The sequence below is a fragment of the Oncorhynchus masou genome, chromosome 22 (genome assembly GCF_036934945.1).
Source record: "Oncorhynchus masou masou isolate Uvic2021 chromosome 22, UVic_Omas_1.1, whole genome shotgun sequence".
Classification (NCBI taxonomy): Eukaryota; Metazoa; Chordata; class Actinopteri; order Salmoniformes; family Salmonidae; genus Oncorhynchus; species Oncorhynchus masou.
This window is the reverse complement of record NC_088233.1, coordinates 56,751,900-56,770,928: the sequence shown is the minus strand read 5'-3', so window position 1 is coordinate 56,770,928 and position 19,029 is coordinate 56,751,900. Positions and strand designations below refer to the sequence as shown.

Genomic DNA, 19,029 nt, shown 5'->3' with positions numbered 1-19,029 from the left:
TATGGAACATTTCTGGAATGTTTTATTTCAGCTCATGAAACATGGTACCAGCACTTTACATATTGCGTTCATATTTTTGTTCACTGTACGTTATTCACAGCAGTATAAAGATTGTCAATGTAGTGATACTATTAAGCATGAGGAAGTGTAATGTTAACCCCTCTGTCTTTGCTGTCCTAAGGGTCCTAAAGGGGAAAATGTTGGCTCCATCACTCAGCCTCTACCCAGCAACTACCTGATCTTCAGAGCTGCGTCAGAGTCTGACGGTGAGAAGTTTTTTTGCTTGCTTGAGTGTGTGTGCGTGTTCGCCTTCACGCTATAATGAGACACAACGACCCTAGTGGTATTGGAGCTGTGTGTCTGTCTGAGTGGCTGTACAATCGGTGTATACGTGCAAGCACCTCTTGGTGTCTGACACCCTTTGACCCCTGACCCCCTCTCTCCACCCCAGGTCGGTGTTGGATGGATGCTCTGGAGCTGGCTCTGAGCTGCTCCAGCCTCTACAAGCTGACAGCTAAAGCAGGGAGAGATGGAGACCTCAGCACCTCCTCGGAGTCCTCCCATATACTACAGCTACTGCAGTCTACTGCCCTCACTGATGCTGAGCTACTACAGTAAGTAGAACATACTATAGTCAACTGCTCTCAGTAGCTATGTTTCCATTAACTTGTCCAGTGATTTTTTTGTTGTTGTTGACATTTTATGTTTGCATAGAAAATAGATGCAACATTTGCCTGCTAGGGTGCGTATCCATTTATCTATCTTGTGTCTATGAAAATAGCTGGACGTAATGACGTCACATAAACAAAAAACCTAGTGTGGAATAAAAATGTAGTGTTTCTATTACCCATTTAGGCAAATTGCACATGAACACATTGGTGACAGCCTGTTTTCCCTCCCACCTGTTTCATGTGTCAGGTAGCCCGTGAAAGCCAGAATGAACAGAATGCAATAATTGACTAATATTTCCCATATTCGAATAGTTCTCATGTGCCAACGTATCGCCAAGGTCCGTGCCATGTTTTTACATTTTTAAAAACATTTTATTTAACCTTTTATTTAACTAGGCAAGTCAGTTAAGAACAAATTCTTATTTACAATGATGGCCTACCGGAAGGCAAAAGGCCTCCTGCGGTGACGGGGATTAAAAATAAAATAAAAATATTGGACAAAACTCATCACGACAAGAGAGACCCCACAACACTACATAAAGAGAGACCCAAGATGACAACATAGCAGCACAAAACATGACAACACAGCATGTTAGCAATACAACATGACAGCAACATGGTAGCAGCACAAAACATGGTACAAGCATTATTGGGCACAGACAACAGCACATAAGGCAAGAAGGTAGAGACAACAATACATCACGCGAAGCAGCCTTAACTGTCACATGGTGAAACTTGCACTCCTGTAGATCTGTAATAATTGGATAGAGAAACTTGCCAGCCTACCAGAATAGCAAGGGGACGCAATACAGGCATTCTTGAAAGTCAGGACAATTCTTCTCCTGCAAAGAAGCGAAAAAAATTCTAGTTGAAAAGAATTATGCAAGCAGTAGGCACTTGGAATTAAATGTGGAGTGGAGCTTATAATTACATAATATCATGCCCCGCGGACCTTTAAAAGTATTCGGCGAGCATCATTTATTTGAAGAACACAGTTTACATCATCATTTGTCGCACTAAAGAAAGTTCACCGAAAGAACAATCTACCCCTGTCGAATGGATTACAATGTTGTTGATCTTGAGAAAATGTATCCTATATCTGTCAATGAAAACCTTTATAGTGACATTGAACTACTACAATGAGAAGCACACACGCATGCACAGACGTAGGCACTGGTGGCTAGTGTTGCACGTTATACTGACATTTTTTCGATACTTAAAAACAAATGGTTCGGTACTACAAGTTTTGTTAGGTTCCGGTTCTTCTGTTAGATGTGTTTCACGTGATTGGGAGGATCAAGTCTATCAGCACAGCCCCTTTATAGCACAAAGAGCAGTGCCTGCTCCACTTACTCATCCGTTGCTAGTGCTGTCTGGTCTGCATTGTTAGCTCCCTAGTCATGCTGCACAGAAGAGTCAACACACTTGAATAATGCAACACGGCATGTGGAAATGTCAAAACTTTTCATTACTGCTCGCAAAACAATGTCTATACAGGCTAGAACACTTACAATTCAAGACAATACCGGTAGCTTCCAGCTTTAATTGTAGGCTAAAGTTCTTTGCGGGCTTACAGCTGAGTTCATTACCGTAGTACTTTGTTTGCCATAATATGCAAAGCATAACGCAAAATATGCTGATTGTCACCAAAAACGTTAATTTACTTATTCTCCCTCGCCATCAAAAACTCAATTTTTTTCGTCTCCCTTCCTCCCGTCTGGTTTCCACGGCCATATTCTTCCTTGCTAATGGCAGTATTACTTTCTTAAAGAGACGGCACACTCTTTTATAAAATAAGAGATGGCTTCTTCGATGCAAATGTTGTTGATCAGTACAATAAACAACAAACTCAACATTCTACAATGTTGAAGATTTTACTGAGTTACAGTTCATGTAAAGAAATCAGTCAATGTAAATAATTTCATCAGACCCTAATCTATGGAGTTCACATGACCGCGTAAACAGATATGCATCTGTGTTGGTCTTAGATACCTTAAACAAAAGGTAGGAGTGAGGATCAGAAAACCAGTCAGTATCTGGTGTGACCACCATTTTGCCTCATGCAGCACGACACATCTCCTTCGCATAGAGTTGATTAAGCTGTTGATTGTGGCCTGTGGAATGTTGTGACAGATGATTGGCACGTCAATAGGTCTCAGGATCTCATTATGGTACATTCAAATCGCCATCGATAAAATGCAATTGTGTTCATTGTCCATAGCTTATGCCTGCCCATACCATAATTCCACCGCCATGGTTTGACTTTGTTTACAATGTTGACATAAGCAAACCGCTCACCCACACAAAGCCATACACGCTGCCTGCCACCTGCCTGGTACAGTTGAAACCGGGATTCATCTGTGATAAGCATATTTCTCCAGCGTGCCAGTCGCCATCGAAGTTGGTTTCAACTCCAACTGCAGTCAGACCCTGGTGAGGAGGACGATCATGCAGATGAGCTTCCCTGAGACAATTTTTGACCGTTTGTGCAGAAATTCTTCAGTTGTGCAAACCCAAAGTTTGATCAGTTGTCTGGGTGGCTGGTCTCAGGAGATCCCATAGGTGAAGTGTGGAGGTCCTGGAATTGTGAGGCTGGTTGGACGTACTGCCAAATTCTCTAAAATTATGTTTGAAGCAGCTTATGGTAGAGACATTAACGTTCAATCCACTGGCAACAGCTCTGGTGGACATTCCTGCAGTCAGAATGCCATTTGCACGCTCCCACAACTTGAGACATCTCTGGCATTGTGTTGTGTGACTAAACTTCACAAGAGGCCTTTTATTTTCCCCAGCACAAGGTGCACCTGTGTAATGATCATGCTGTTTGATTAACTTCTTGATATCTTGGCAAAGGAGAAATGCTCACTAACAGGGATGTAAACAAATTGATGCACAACATTTGAGAGAGAAGCTTTTTGTGTGTATGGAAACATTTCTGGGATATTTTATTTCAGCTCATGAAACATGGGATCAAAACTTTGCATGTTGTATTGATATTTTTGTTCAGTGTAATATGTTCTCTGAGCAGTTGCCATTAAAATAAGTCCTAAATGGAAGAGATTGTTTCTCATCTGTATCCCCATGAAATCAGCTAAAACAAACTCAATAACTTAATGCATGCATTCACCTGTATTGTGAATAGACTTAGGCTACATCTTGATTTACAGTTTATCAATAGAGATGTACCATTTGAGGGAATGACCTGCTGTTGTTGCAATAGCATCGTAAGGATTCTTAGTGCCCCCTGCTATCTTGGTCATTTATTAAGGGTAATCACTATATGTGTAATAAATCACTGCTTATTTATTGAAAACCAATCCAAAATATATTTTGTATCATTTATTTCTATGAGCCTCTGTTTGCCCATTAAAAAACTTAGCCTGATTGTGTGGACGTTACGAAACACATTTGAAGATATTTACATACACAGCCCTGATTGGCTGATAGGATGGTCTATAGTCCACCTCCTTACCCAGAACAACAGTCATTTGGTCTATTTTAATCAGGTCATGATGTGGGCCAAAGGTCCCATCCCAACTGAACAGGCTGAAAGTCCAGGCATTTTTTTCAAACTGCTCTTACACAAAAATGGCATAATTGTTTTCACAACTTCAAATCAACATCAAATTTTAAATGTGTTTCGGAACGTCCAGCTTACAGTGAAACGCTTACTTACAAGCCTTTAACCAACAATGTTTTCAGAAGTTAAGTACAAAATAGAAAAATAAAAGTAACAAGTAATTAAACAGCAGCAGTAAAATAGCAATAACGAGGCGATATACAGGGGGTACCGGTACAGAGTCAATGTGCAGGGCACAGGTTATTTAAGGTAATATGTACATGAAGGTAGATTTAAAGTGACTATGCATAGAGAGTAGCAGCAGTGTAATAGAGGGGTCTGGGTAGCCCTTTGATTAGCTGTTCAGGAGTCTTATGGCTTGGGGGTAGAAGCTGTTAAGAATCCTTTTGGACCTAGACTTGGTGCTCCGGTACCACTTGCCGTGTGGTAGCAGAGAAAACAGTCTATGACTAGGGTGGCTGGAGTCTTTGACAATTTGTAGGGCCTTCCTCTGACACCGCCTGGAATAGAGGTCCTGGATGGCAGGAAGCTTGGCCCCAGTGATGTACTGGGCCGTTTTCACTACCCTCTCTAGCACCTTGTGGTCGGAGGTGGAGCAGTTATGCAACCAGTGCCCTCAATGGTGCAGCTGTAGAACCTTTTGAGGATCTGAGGACCCATGCCAAATCTTTTCAGTCCCCTTAGGGGGAATAGGTTTTGTCGTGCCCTCTTCACGACTGTGTTGGTGTGTTTGGATCATGATAGTTTGTTGGGGATGTGGACACCAAGTAACTTGAAGCTCTCAACCTGTTCCACCACAGCCCCGTCAATGATAATGGGGGCGTGCTCGGTCCTCCTTTTCCTGTCGTCCACAGTCATCTCCTTTGTCTGGATCACATTGAGGGAGAGGTTGTTGTCCTGGCACCACACTGCCAGGTCTCAGACGTTCTCCCTATAGGCTGTCTCGTTGTTGGTGATCAAGCCTACCACTGTTGTGTCATCTGCAAACTTGATGGTGTTGAAGTCGTGCCTGGCCATGCAGTCATGAGTGAACACGGAGTACAGGAGGGGACTGAGCAAGCACCCCTGTTGGGCCCCTGTGTTGAGGATCAGCGTGGCAGATGTGTTGTTGCCTACCCTTACCACCTGGAGGCGGCCTTTCAGGAAGTCCAGGATCCAGTTGCAGAAGGTGTTTAGTCCCAGGATCCATAGCTTAGTGATGAGCTTTGAGGTTACTATGGTGTTGAAAACTGAGCTGTAGTCAATAAATAGCATTGTCAAATAGGTGTTCCTTTTGTCCAAGATGGAAAAGGTAGTGTTGAGTGCAGTAGAGATTGCATCATCTGTTGATCTGTTGGGGCGGTATGCAAATTGGACTTGGTCTAGGGTTTCTGGGATAATGGTGTTGATGTGAGCCATGTCCAGCATTTCAAAGCACTTCATGGCTACAGACGTGAGTGTTACGGGTCGGTAGTCATTTAGGCAGGTTACCTTAGTGTTCTTTGGCACAGGGACCATAGTGGTCTGCTTGAAACAACATGTTGGTGTTACAGACTCCGTCAGGGACAGGTTGAGAATGTCAGTGAAGACACTTGCCAGTTGGTCAGTGCATGCTCGGAGTACACGTCTTGGTAATCCATCTGGCCCTGCGGCCTTGTGAATGTTGACCTGTTTAAAGGTCTTCCACACATCGGCTGCGGAGAGTGTGGTACGTCTTCCGGAACAGCTGGTGTTCTCATGCATGTTTCAGTGTTACTTGCCTCAGTAATTAAGCTCTTCTGGTAGGCTTGTGTCACTGGGCAACTCGTGGCTGTGCTTCCCTTTGTAGTCTGTAATAGTTTTGTCCGCCACATCGGACGAGCGTCAGAGCCGGTGTTGTAGGATTCAATCTTAGTCCTGTATTGACGCTTTGCCTGTTTGATGGTTCATTGCAGGGCATAGCGTTATTTCTTGTAACCTTCCGGGTTACAGTCCCACTTCTGCATTTTCAGAGTTATTTTGACCTCCTAGTGTGGATTTTATTTTATTTTAATTGCACTCCCCTTTAACATAATCTGACACTTCATTATGATTCCCTTTGATTACATGCCAAAGCGTCTTTGAGCATTTCTTTTTAAAATAATTTGTTCCATTGCTGCTTAAATGATCATTCAAACCATAGCTTTCGTGAACATAAAGATCTTTAGGTTAGTTTCAAGCTTCTGATAGTGGCGCTGCATACTGTATATATTGTCAGGCAACAGCTCTATAAGGACATTGCCATCAATGAAAGGAACTGGCTCTGTGCCCTAGCCTTTGCTTGGATCACTCCATCTCCTAATTAGACCTGAGATGGTCTTATGATAGTTTATTGCTTTTATAGTTTGACCACTGATTGTAAGTCTCTGCCGTTGTCTCCAGGAATTTTGACACTGTTCTCAGTTGTAACTGGAAAGTCATATGCCTAATAGATTTATATGCTTAAATCTCTATTGCTGTGAATATTTTCAAGGACCGTCTTGTCACATTTGCATTCAGTCAGTGACACCATCTTTGGAAACTGGCTGTCCACTTTCATCTAGTGATTATTGTGAACTTTAAAACATAAAAAAAATGTTAACCTTTATTTAACTAGGCAAGTCAGTTAAGAACAAATTCTTATTTTCAATGACGGCCTAGGAACGAACAGTGGGTTAACTGCCTGTTCAGGGGCAGAACGACAGATTTGAACCTCCAACGCTCTAACCTCTAGGCTACCCTGCTGCCCCTTGTTGTATACACCTCCTTCCATTTTCCTTTTGGCCTATATGGATAGGGTTAAATTCAATTGAAAGGCAACAGTTTGAAAGGCAACACAAGTTGTTTAATCCAAACATTACACTGTTGATTTTATGTGCATTTTACATGTACTGTACGCTTTGCTGCATTTGTTGATTACAAAATCTGAAAATACATTCAGTGACACGATAAGATTATTCCTGGAAAATGTGGCGCAAAGTAATTTCAATGCACTTCTGTGATACAAACAAGTCTTGAACTATAAGTTGTTGTTTTTTTTGCTCTCCTTGCTATGCTGTTGGGGAACTAGAGCAAGCAACCTGTAGTTGTTTTGTTTAAAACACAACCCTGTATCCCCGCTGTCACACATTTTTTGTTTACGCAATCCAAAAACAGTCTATTATAGATCGCAATCTGAGTCAAATGTGCATCATTTGAAAGCTTGTTCTATTGCCAACATGACTGATTAAAAAATATGAAATTAGTGTTAGGCTTTCACAATGCAATTTAGAGAAACATACCATAACGTACACCATTTGTATGCTGTATTCATTTGAAATACAATTCAACTTCTGAATTGCCAAAAATATTCATCATGGTAGGAAAACATGAAATCAGGAATCCTTAGGTCGTGGGCGACCCTATGCCACCCCTTGTGTAGTCTTGTGTAGTGTTTTCAATTTGAATGAAAACAAGGGCGTTGAGCTCTGAGACACCTTGGGCTGGTATTCTGGGCTAGGTGCATCTTTGTGCTAAGCTGAGAGGAAGTGAAAGTCAGAAACAAAAACAGAGCAGACGAAGCCATCAAGCATAATTATATGTTCTTGGATCTGAATCAACCTGACCGCAAAAGAGAAAAAGAAGCAAGAAAGACTGCTCGTGACCAATCCAGAAACCGGATAAACATTGGAATTAATTTTGAAAGGTGGAAGAGGGACACAGTAATGGCCACTGTTCTCATGGACTGGTAAGTGTTGGTTGCGTTTTTAGCCTGCTAGCTACATTAGTAGCTAACCTCAGTGGTCAATGTTTAAGCGAGCTAACACGGCTAGATGTGAGGGGGAAACAAATATATTATCTTTTAAAGATTATGAAAAGGCCATCTAGCTAGGTAGCTTAATAACCTCTTGGTGTTAGGGGGCAGTATTTTCATTTTTGGAAGAAAAAAAAACGTTCCCGTTTTAAACGGGATATTTTGTCAGGAAAAGATGCTAGAATATGCATATAATTAACAGCTTTGGATAGAAAACACTCTAATGTTTCCAAAACTGTAAAGATATTGTCTGTGAGTATAACAGAGCTGATGTTGCAGGCGAAAGACTGAGAAAAATCCAATCCGGAAGTGCCCCGGGTGGGAAAGCGCTGCGTTCCAATGACTCCCTATTCAGCTATGAATGTACCATCAACGAGCTTACGCTTTCTACGTATTCCCCAAGGTGTCTACAGCATTGTGACGTAGTTTTACGCATTTCTGTTGCAGAATAGCCATAGGCGGCCACATTGCGTAAGTGGTCACATGGTGGCTCCGAGAGAGATTCTCGCGTAAAATACAGAGGTAGCCATTACTCCAATCGGTCCTAGTGAAAAACGAATTGTCCCGACGGATATATTATCGAATAGATATTAGAAAAACACCTTGAGGATGGATTCTAAACAATGTTTGCCATGTTTTCTGTTGATATTATGGAGCTAATTTGGAATATTTTTTCCGTTGTGGTGACCGCAATTTTTTTGAAAATCTGAGATGACAGGGTGATTAGCAAAAGGCTAAACTGTGTTCCAATATGTTTCACTTGTGATTTTCATGAATAGGAAGATTTTCTAGGAAGATTTATGTCCGTTGCGTTATGCTAATTAGTGTCAGATAATGACAACGATCCCGTTCACAGGATGGGGTGTCACTACAGGTTAAATGTAATAGGATCAGGGTCAGGCTCTCTTTTCTGTTTCATTGCAGCTTAGACCTGTTGGATGAGCTAGCTAGATAGCTCTTCCCCAGCAGTTTCAACCTAACTCCCACAATCAGCTGAGTTTATCAAGGTAGAGTTTAGTATATTTGCTAGCTATATTTTAAAGACTTGCTCTACTGACTATTGAACCATGTTTGCCAAACAAGTGAGCGAGTTCCCCTGACTGTTTGTTTATTAATTAGTAACTGAAGACGTAGCAGAGGCTGTTTGCTGATAAAGAATATGCTTGTACATGTACACGTTAGTGTTTCATTAGTAAGCTAAGTTACTGACTGAGTAGACACATTGTTATTCATGTTTTTGCTGTTGCATTTTAGGTACGATCACTAGAAAGGAGCATGCTGACAGACCAGGAAGAAAGCTGTTGTTGCACAGCAGTCAATGCTTGTGAACTTAATATTGTGTGTGAATTGCCCATTTATCTGTATATCATCGGCACTTACAAAAGGGTTGGATTGTTCATCAACATGTGCAGTAAATGCTAACACTGCTTTGGTGATGAAAGGAAGATATGTCATGGAGGTGACTGTATCTATTAGAAGCTGCCTTCATACATTGCATTATATTCCCAGAACTTAATTGACCTGGTATGGGTTTCACCCAGACAAATATAAGGTGTGCACCTCTTTTGCCCCTGTTAACTCTTCCCCTTGTTGATCACGGGAATAATGAATTGACGCGTCACTGATTTGGACCTGGGAGTTTCTTGCACCTGTTCTTTATTTAAGGTGAAAGCCAGAAGCAGCACGCTGTTGTGTTGAGATAGGATCAGCGTGGTTTCAGAGCAATAACAAAAGTCTATCTCAATACTTTGTTATATACCCTTTGTTGGCAATGACAGAGGTCAAACGTTTTCTCTAAGTCTTCACAAGGTTTTCACACACTGTTGCTGGTATTTTGGCCCATTCCTCCATGCAGATCTCCTCTAGATCAATGATGTTTTGGGGCTGTTGCTGGGCAACACAGACTTTCAACTCCCTCCAAAGATTTTCTATGGGGTTGAGATCTGGAGACCGGCTAGGCCACCCCAGGATCTTGAAATGCTTCTTACGAAGCCACTCCTTCGTTGCCCGGGCAGTGTGTTTGGGATCATTGTCATGCTGAAAGACCCAGCCACGTTTCATCTTCAATGCCCTTGCTGATGGAAGGAGGTTTTAACTCAAAATCTCACGATACATGGCCCCATTCATTCTTTCCTTTACACGGATCAGTTGTCCTGGTCCCTTTGCAGAAAAACAGCCCCAAAGCATGATGTTTCCACCCCCATGCTTCTCAGTAGGTATGGTGTTCTTTGGATGCAACTCAGCATTCTTTGTCCTCCAAACACGACGAGTTGAGTTTTTACCAAAAAGTTATATTTTGGTTTCATCTGACCATATGACATTCTCCCAATATTCTTCTGGATCATCCAAATGCTCTCTAGCAAACTTCAGACAGGCCTGGACTTGTACTGGCTTAAGCAGGGGGACACGTCTGGCACTGCAGGATTTGAGTCCCTGGCGGCGTAGTGTGTTACTGATTGTAGGCTTTGTTACTTTGGTCCCAGCTCTCTGCAGGTCATTCACTAGGTCCCCCCATGTGGTTCTGGGATTTTTGCTCACCGTTCTCGTGATTATTTTGACCCCACGGGGTGAGATTTTGCGTGGAACCCCAGATCGAGGGAGATTATCAGTGGTCTTGTATGTCTTCCATTTCCTAATAATTGCTCCCACAGTTGATTTCTTCAAACCAAGCTGCTTACCTATTGGTCTTGGCCATAGTGGAGTTTGGAGTGTGACTGTTTGAGGTTGTGTACAGGTGTCTTTTATACTGATAACAAGTTCAAACAGGTGCCATTAATACAGGTAACGAGTGGAGGACAGAGAAGCCACTTATAGAAGAAGTTACAGGTCTGTGAGAGCCAGAAATCTTGCTTTTTTGTAGGTGACCAAATACTTATTTTCCACCATTAAAAAAATCTAATTTTTTTCTGTCATAGTTGAAGTGTACTTGGTGGCTGACTAAATACTTTTTTGCCCCACTGTACCTGAGACAGAAATCACCCACATTTGTATTATAGACCGAGCTCCCGAAGTAACAATTTTGCATGAATTCTGTAATAAATAATTTATTGTTTAAACACCAAACACTTAATTTGGGCCATTTTTTTAATCTGGTGACTGAGATGCCCATGGCATAGAGTTTACATCGTTTTCATGCTCATCAAACAATTCAGGCACTTGTGCCCTGTGGATGGGGGCATTGTCATCCTATGGGGGCATTGCCATTGTAGGCAAAATAATGTCCTGCCCAGCATTTTTATACATGACTCTAAGCATGATGGTATGTTAATTGCTTAATTAACTCCGAAACCACACCTGTGTAGAAGCTACTGCTTTCAATATACTTTAATCAATGTGTGACATTAGTAGTTATTTAGGCGACATTAGCTACAGTGCATTCGGAAAGTATTCAGACCCCTAAACTTTATACACAGTTAGTCTTATTCTCTGGTCTGATGAAACCAAGATTGAACACTTTGGCCTGAATGCCAAGCGTCACATCTGGAGAAAACCTGGCACCATCCCTATGGTGAAGCATGCTGGTGGCAACGTCATGCTGTGGGGATGTTTTTCAGCGGCAGGGACTGAGAGACTAGTCAGGATTGGGGGAAAGATGAACGGCGTGAAATACAGAGAGATCCTTGATGAAAACCTACTCCAGAGTGCTCTGAATCTCAGACTGGGGCAAAGGTTCACCTTCTAACAGGACAATGATCCTAAGCACACAGCCAAGACAACGTATGAGTGGCTTCGGGACAAGTCTCTGAATGTCCTTGAATAGCCCAGCCAGAGCCCGGACTTGAAGCCGATCGAACATCTCTGGAGAGACCTGAAAATACCTGTGCAGCGACGCTCCCCATCCAACCTGATGGAGCTTGAGAGGATCTGCAGAGAAGAATGGGAGAAACTTTAAAATATATTTAACCTTTTTTTTTAACAATGACTTGTTAAATAAAGGTTCAATAAAAATAAAAAAAGTACAATGAAGGCCTACCCCGGATGACGCTGGGCCAATTGTGCGCCACCCTATGGGACTCCCAATCACGGCCGTATGTGATATGGCCTGGATTCGAACCAGGGACTGTGGTGATGCCTTTTGCACTGAGATGAAGTCCCTTAGAACACTGCGCCACTCGGGAGCCCAGGTGTGCCAAGCTTGTAGCGTCATACCCAAGAAGACTTGAGGCTGTAATCGCTGCCAAAGGTGCTCCAACAAAGTACTGAGTAAAGGGTCTGAATACTTATGTAAATATGATATATGAGACGGAATTGACGCCATAGGAAAGGCCGTTGACAATTGTCCTAATAAGTGATTTCAGTGAAAATGTTTTTCTCCCATCAGCATCAACACTGACTGAGTAATAGGACCATGGATGACTTTCACTACTTGCTGCAAGATAAAAACTGCCAACATAATTAACAAACAAAATCCACATACTTCACAATAAAAAGTACAAGGTAAAAGTGACTGTTTGAGAAATAATGAATTGACAATGACAACTGAAAACTTGTAGAACTTAAATAAAACAAACATTAAAGGCAGGACATAGAGTACCAGTCAAGTTTGGACTCATACTCCCCCCCCCCTACCTTGTAGAGTAATAGTGAGACATCAAAACTATGAAATAACACATGGAATTATGTAGTTACCCAAAAAGTGTTAAACAAATTAAAACATATGCTATATTTTAGATTTTTCAAAAGTAGCCCCCCTTTGTGCAAAGCAGTCATCAAGGCAGTCTTAGCATTCTCTCAGCCAGCTTCACCTGGAATGCTTTTCCAACAGTCTTGAAGGAGTTCCCATATATGCTGAGCACTTGTTGGCTGCTTTTCCTTCACTCTGCAGTCCAACTCATCCCAAACCATCTCAATAGGTGTCCCACCAAGCTAAAACCAGATGGGATGGCGTATTGCTGCACAATGTAGAAAATAGTAAAAATAAAGGAAAAAAACGAATGAGTAGGTATGTCCAAACTTTTGGCTGGTACTGTTTACACCTAGATACCAGAATAAAAGCCTACATGATGTCGCAGTGAATTATGGGAGGCCAGTACTCACCGAACACAGCAGCTTGAAATGACGAGGTCCCACACCTCCAGGCCACAAACTGTTGTGCTGCTCCTGGTTTACACCTTTCACCCCCTGCTAGAGGTCATCAGAGCCAGTATGACGGCAAGGCAGCCTTACGACCCTGCTACAGAGGTTCAGTTCTCTCTGGCTGACACTCGCGTTCATTCTGTCTGGTGAATTGAAATAATGAGAAATAGAGTTGGTTTAGTTGGTTGAACAGGTAGAACGTCACATGGACGCTGCTTATTTTGATTTGATAACATCACATTGATGGAATGCTAGTACATCTATATACAATACCCCATAATGACAACTGAAAACAGGTTTTAGACATTTTTGCTTATGTATTGAAAAGTACATTTAGAAATATCTAATTTTCCTAAGTATTCACTCCCCTGAGTCAATACATGTAAGAATCACTATTGGCAGCTATTGACAGATTTGGGTCTTTCTGGGTAAGTTTCTAAGAGCTTTGCACTCCTTGGTTGTACAATATTTGCCAATTTTTATTATTTTCAAGCTCTATCATATTGGTTGTTGATCATTGCTAGGCACACGTTTTCAAGTCTTGCATAGAGTTTCAAGCAGATACAAGTCGAAGCCGTAACTTGGCCACACAAGAACATTCACTGTCTTCTTGGTAAGCAACTCCAGTGTGGATTTGGCCTTGTGCTTTAGGTTATTTGAAAGGTGTAACTACAATGTTAATCCATCCTCAGTGTTCTCCTATCACAGCCATTAAACTCTGCAACTGTTTTAAAGTCACCATTGGCATCATTGTGAAATATCTGAATGGTATCCTCCCTCTCTGGCAACTGAGTTAGGAAGGACGCCTGTGTCTTTGTAGTGACTGGGTGTACTGATACCATCAAAAGTGTAATTAATAACTTCAACATGCTCAAAGAGCTATTCAATGTCTTTAGTTTTTTTTTTACTCTTCAATCAGTAGGAGCCCTTTTTGGGGCATTGGAAAACCTCCCTGGTCTTTGTTTGAAATTCACTGCTTGACCGAGGAACCTTACAGATAATTGTATGTGTGGGGTACAGAGATGAGGTACTCATTCAAAAATCACGTGAAACACCTATTGCACACAGTGAGTCCATGGAACTGATTGTTACTTATTAAGCATATTTTTTTACTCTTGGTCTTATTTAGGCTTGCCATAACAAAGGGGTTGAATACTATTTGACTCGACATTTAATCTTTTCATTTGATTCATTTGTTAAAAATAATAATAATAATAATTAAAAATAATTAAAAAACATTATTCCACTTTGAAGATATGGAGTATTGTGTGTAGGTCTGTGACCAAAAATGTCGATTTAAGGTATTTTTAGTTCAGACTAACACATCAACATGTGGAAAAAGTCCAGGCATGTGAATATATTCTGAAGGCACTGTAGGATATGGTGTTATAACCCGTGTAACATGTGCCATGCTAATGAAATCATCCTATGACCATAATCTACCTATATGTCATGGGTTGTGTTCTTACATTTACATTTAAGTCATTTAGCAGACGCTCTTATCCAGAGCAACTTACGACTGATTATGCTGGGTATTCATTCAGTCGTTCTGGTGGGTAGGAATCAATGCTGTATACAGGCAGTGTGCTGAACAGGCATCACCATAAAAAAAATATATTAATCCCAGCATAGCATAAAATGCATACAGCATTTCTTACCTATTTTTCACTGTTGGGGTTTGCACAACCACATCTTGTACAGCCTCGGGTAACCTCGAAATCAGTATCCACCAGTATCTCCCTGAGAAATATATGTTTGTGATATTACTATTGTGTATAGCTAAATGCATTTTTTTTGTGGAACTGGGCTGAAAATGCTTTCGACCACCTAGCTCGCTAGCATTGTCATCTACAAACAAAGCACTATCATGTCAACAATCTGCATATCTAGCTTTAGCCAGCTAACGTTCGCTAGTTTAAATGAAGGCATTGGGCATGTTGTGGGGTTTATGCAATGTAGCTAGCTACATTGTGCTATAATTTAGATTCCTTTGAGCACAAAACAGTCTGAATACAGTTATTGTATTGATAACTAAGTAGCTGTGTTAGCTTGGACACTGAACACGCTAGCTAAGGTTAGCAGCTAACGTAGCTAGCAGGCTAAAAACACTGGTCCAACTCAATGTACTGTAAAAATTTATTGTACTGCAAAAAAAAAATGCACACCCTCCCACCTCAAAAAATGTACTCTAAATAATGTTTGCGACCACAAATAACAACTGTAGCTGCCCTGTGTTTATAAACATGGATATCGACTTTTCCACATCAGCATGCTTTTTTAGGCACAGTCGGATGCCACGCAGGGCTAGAGGGTTCAGGGTCCACAAACGTGTCCAAAAATATATACATATACACAAAGTACAAATATTTTTTAAAGTGACAGGGATTGCACAATAAAGTCGGGGACTTATTTCCATTGTGGTCCCTATTTTATACAGAAAAACATACACTGAGTGTACAAAACATTAGGAACACCTTCCTAATATTGAGTTGCACCTACTTTTATCCTCAGAGTAGCCTCAATTTCTCGGCCATGGACTCTACACGGTTTTGAAAGCATTCCACAGGGATGCTGGCCCATTCTGACGCCAATGCTTCCCACAGGTGTGTCAAGATGGCTTGTGGTGGATCTCTACTCTGAATAGCTCGTTCCGTCTCATCCCACAGATGCTCAATTGAATTACGATCTGGTGACTGGGCAGGCCACTGCAGTAAGCTGAATTCACTGTTGTTTTCGTGGAACCATTCCTGGACAATCCTAGCCTTGTTGCATGGTCTATTTGCAGATGGATATACTGCTGCTATGAAGGGATACACCTCATTGGCAATGATCTTAAGATACCTTGTGGCATTCAAACGTTGCTCCACTTTTATCAAGGGGCCCAATATGTGCCATGTGTGCCAAACAGCAGGAACCGGGATTCATCAGATCAGGCAATGTTTTTCCAAATCTCCGGTGTCCAGTGTTTTTGTACATTAGCCCACTGCAACCGTAGTTTGTTTTTTGCTGAAAGTGGAACTCTGTAAGGTCATTTACTGCCATACCCCATTCGTGTCAAGGTACGATGAGTTGTGCATTCTTTCATTTGATTTTAGGTATCAATGTTGTACAGGACTGTCAGTTGACTAACTGTAGCCTGTCTGTTGCTCTGCACAATTAGTCATCCTCCTTTGTTTTCTTTCATCAATTACCTGTTTTTGACCACTGGCTTGCCGTTGGCTGTATGTCCTTTGGTTGATGGAACATTCTTGATACACACAGGGAACTGTTGAGCGTGAAAACCCCAGCAGCGTTGCAGTTCTTGACACTCTCAAAACGGTGCACTCTGTCAATATTTACATAGAGGCAAAAAGAGGTTATACTATTCACACATTAGCCAGCTTTTGACACTATTTTAAAAAGTGGTTATGATTGGTATGCTTTGAATTGCTGTGGTAGTTTGTTTCACTCAACAGTGCTGGTATATAACAATGTGTCCTTAGCAGATAGACTCTTATATTTAAAAGTGAATATTAGAGTCTCTGGCTCTGGTATTATGCTTGATTGGTACCTTGAGGCTGAGTCAGTGATAATTCTGTGGACCAGACCAAGTTGAATACATTTTTCCACAGATAGCCAGCCTAGCTGCTTAAAATGCTCAACCTCCAGATGAGTATGAGGGGGAAGTTTAAGTGCAGTTCTTACAAGCTTGTTTTGGCTGGTCTGTAGCTTATTCTTTAGATGTTTGGTGAACCATGATGTGCAGGCAAAATCAAAGTGACGCTGGACTATCACAGTTGCCAGGGTCTTCAGGACAGGGTTCCCCAACTGGCAGAATTTGGTGCGCAGGTGCTTTTATTTGGCCCACTATGTTTTCTGAGCAAATGTAAATATTTTTTACAAAAAGAAAAACATTTATTTTGCTTGTTGAACATGACTAAAAACACCAAGAAATCCGCTCCAATTTATTTTAATCTGTTCCCAAGTATTCCCACTTATAATCGAGAGACGTTTGATCGCATACAAATGTAATCAAGGTTTGAAATGATGCTTTAGTCAAGTATTATACAGTATATTCGTAAAGTATTTAGACCCCTTTACTTTTTCCACATTTAGTTACGTTACAGTCTTATTCTAAAATGTATTAAATAGTAGTTTTTCCCTCATCAATTGACACACAATACCCCATAATGATAAAGCAAAAACAATTGTATGAAATTTTGCACACACAAAAAAAAAACACATTTACATATGTTTTCAGACCCTTTACTCAGTACTTAGTTGAAGCACCTTTGGTAGTGATTTTACATCCTCGAGTCATCTTGCTAAAAGCTGGGCACACCCGTATTTGGAGTTTCTCAAAAAATCTCTGCAGATCTTCTCAAGCTCTGTCAGGTTGGATGGGGAGCATCGCTGCACAGCTTTTTTTTAGGTCTTGTCCCGAAACCACTCCTGCGTTGTCTTGGCTGTGCGCTTAGGGCCATTGTCCTGTTAGAAGGTTTTGTCCTGGGCAATTGTCCTGGAGCAGGTTTTCATCAAGGATCTCTCTGTACTTTGCTCCATTCATCTTTCCCTCAATCCTGACTAGTCTCCCAGTCCCTGCCACTGAAAACATCAACCAACATGATGCTGCCACCATGCTACACCGTAGGGATGTTGCCAGGTTTTCTCCAAACGTGACGCTTGGCATTCAGGCCAAAGTTCAATCTTGGTTTCATCAGACCAGAGAATCTTCTTTTGGTGCCTTGTGGCAAAGTCCAAGCGGTCTGTCCTGTGCCTTTTACTGAGGAGTGGCTTCCGTCTGGCAGTACTACCATAAAGGCCTGATTGGTGGAGTGCTGCAGAGATGGTTGTTACTTCTGGAAGGTTCTTCCATCTCCACAGAGGAACTCTGGAGCTCTGTCAGAGTTACCATCAAGTTCTTGGTCACCTCCATGACCAAGGCCCTTCTCCCCAGATTGCTCAGTTTGGCTGGGAGGCCAGCTCTAGGAAGAGTTTTGGTGGTTCCAATCTTCTTCCATTTTAGATTAATGGAGGTCACTGTGTTCTTGGGGACCTTCAATGCTGCAGAAATGTTTTTGTACCCTTCCCCAGATATGTGCCTCGACACAATCCTGCCTTGGAGCTCTACAGACAGTTCCTTCGACCTCATGGCTTTGTTTTTGCTCTGACATGCACTGTCAACTGTGGGACCTTATATAGACAGGTGCTTTTCCAAGTCATGTCCATTAAATTGAATTTACCACAGGTGGATTCCAATCAAGTTGGGTCTGAATACTTGTGTAAATAATATTTGCAAAAATTAAGCATAAAAAATAAGTTTTCGCTTTGTCATTATGTGGTATTGTGTGTCGATTGATGAGTAAAACATGTATTTATCAATTTTAAAATAAGACTAATGTAAGAAAATGTATCAAAAGTCAAGGTGATCTGAATACTTTCTGATATTTTATTAGGATCCCCATTAGCTGTTGCAAAAGCAGCAGCTACTCTTCCTGGGGTCCACACAAAACATGAAACATAATACAGAATTACATAATGCAAAACATCAATAGACAATACATTTTTTTTAAAGGTACACGTAGCCTACATATCAATGCATACACACAAACTATCTAGTTCAAATAGGGGAGAGGCGTTGTGCCGCAAGGTGTTGCTTTTTCTGTTTTTTGAAACCAGGTTTGCTGTTTTTTTGAGCAATATGAGATGAAAGGAAGTTCAACGCGATAAGGGCTCTATATAATACTGTAAGCTTTCTTGAATTGGTTCTGGATTTAGGTACTGTGAAAAGACCCCTGGTGGCATGTTTGGTGGGATGCGTGTGTGCCAGAGCTCTGTGTAAGTTGACTATGCAAACAATTTGGGATTTTCAACACATGACTGTTTCTTATAAAAAGAAGTGATGCAGTCAGTCTCTCTTCGTCTCTTAGCCAAGAGAGACTGGCATGCATAGC

At 41.4% G+C, this 19,029-nt stretch overlaps 1 protein-coding gene across 2 annotated transcripts in view; it reads left to right on the top strand.

Annotated features, from left to right (window-relative positions):
- Window positions 1–19,029, top strand: part of osbpl5 (oxysterol binding protein-like 5) — a 118,412-nt gene that overhangs the window by 72,427 nt on the left and 26,956 nt on the right. For both annotated transcript variants that reach the window (XM_064930625.1, XM_064930626.1), the window contains 2 exons: window positions 182–266; window positions 452–614. In XM_064930625.1, coding sequence (XP_064786697.1) covers window positions 182–266; window positions 452–614 — 248 coding nt within the window. The remainder of the gene's footprint in view (window positions 1–181; window positions 267–451; window positions 615–19,029) is intronic.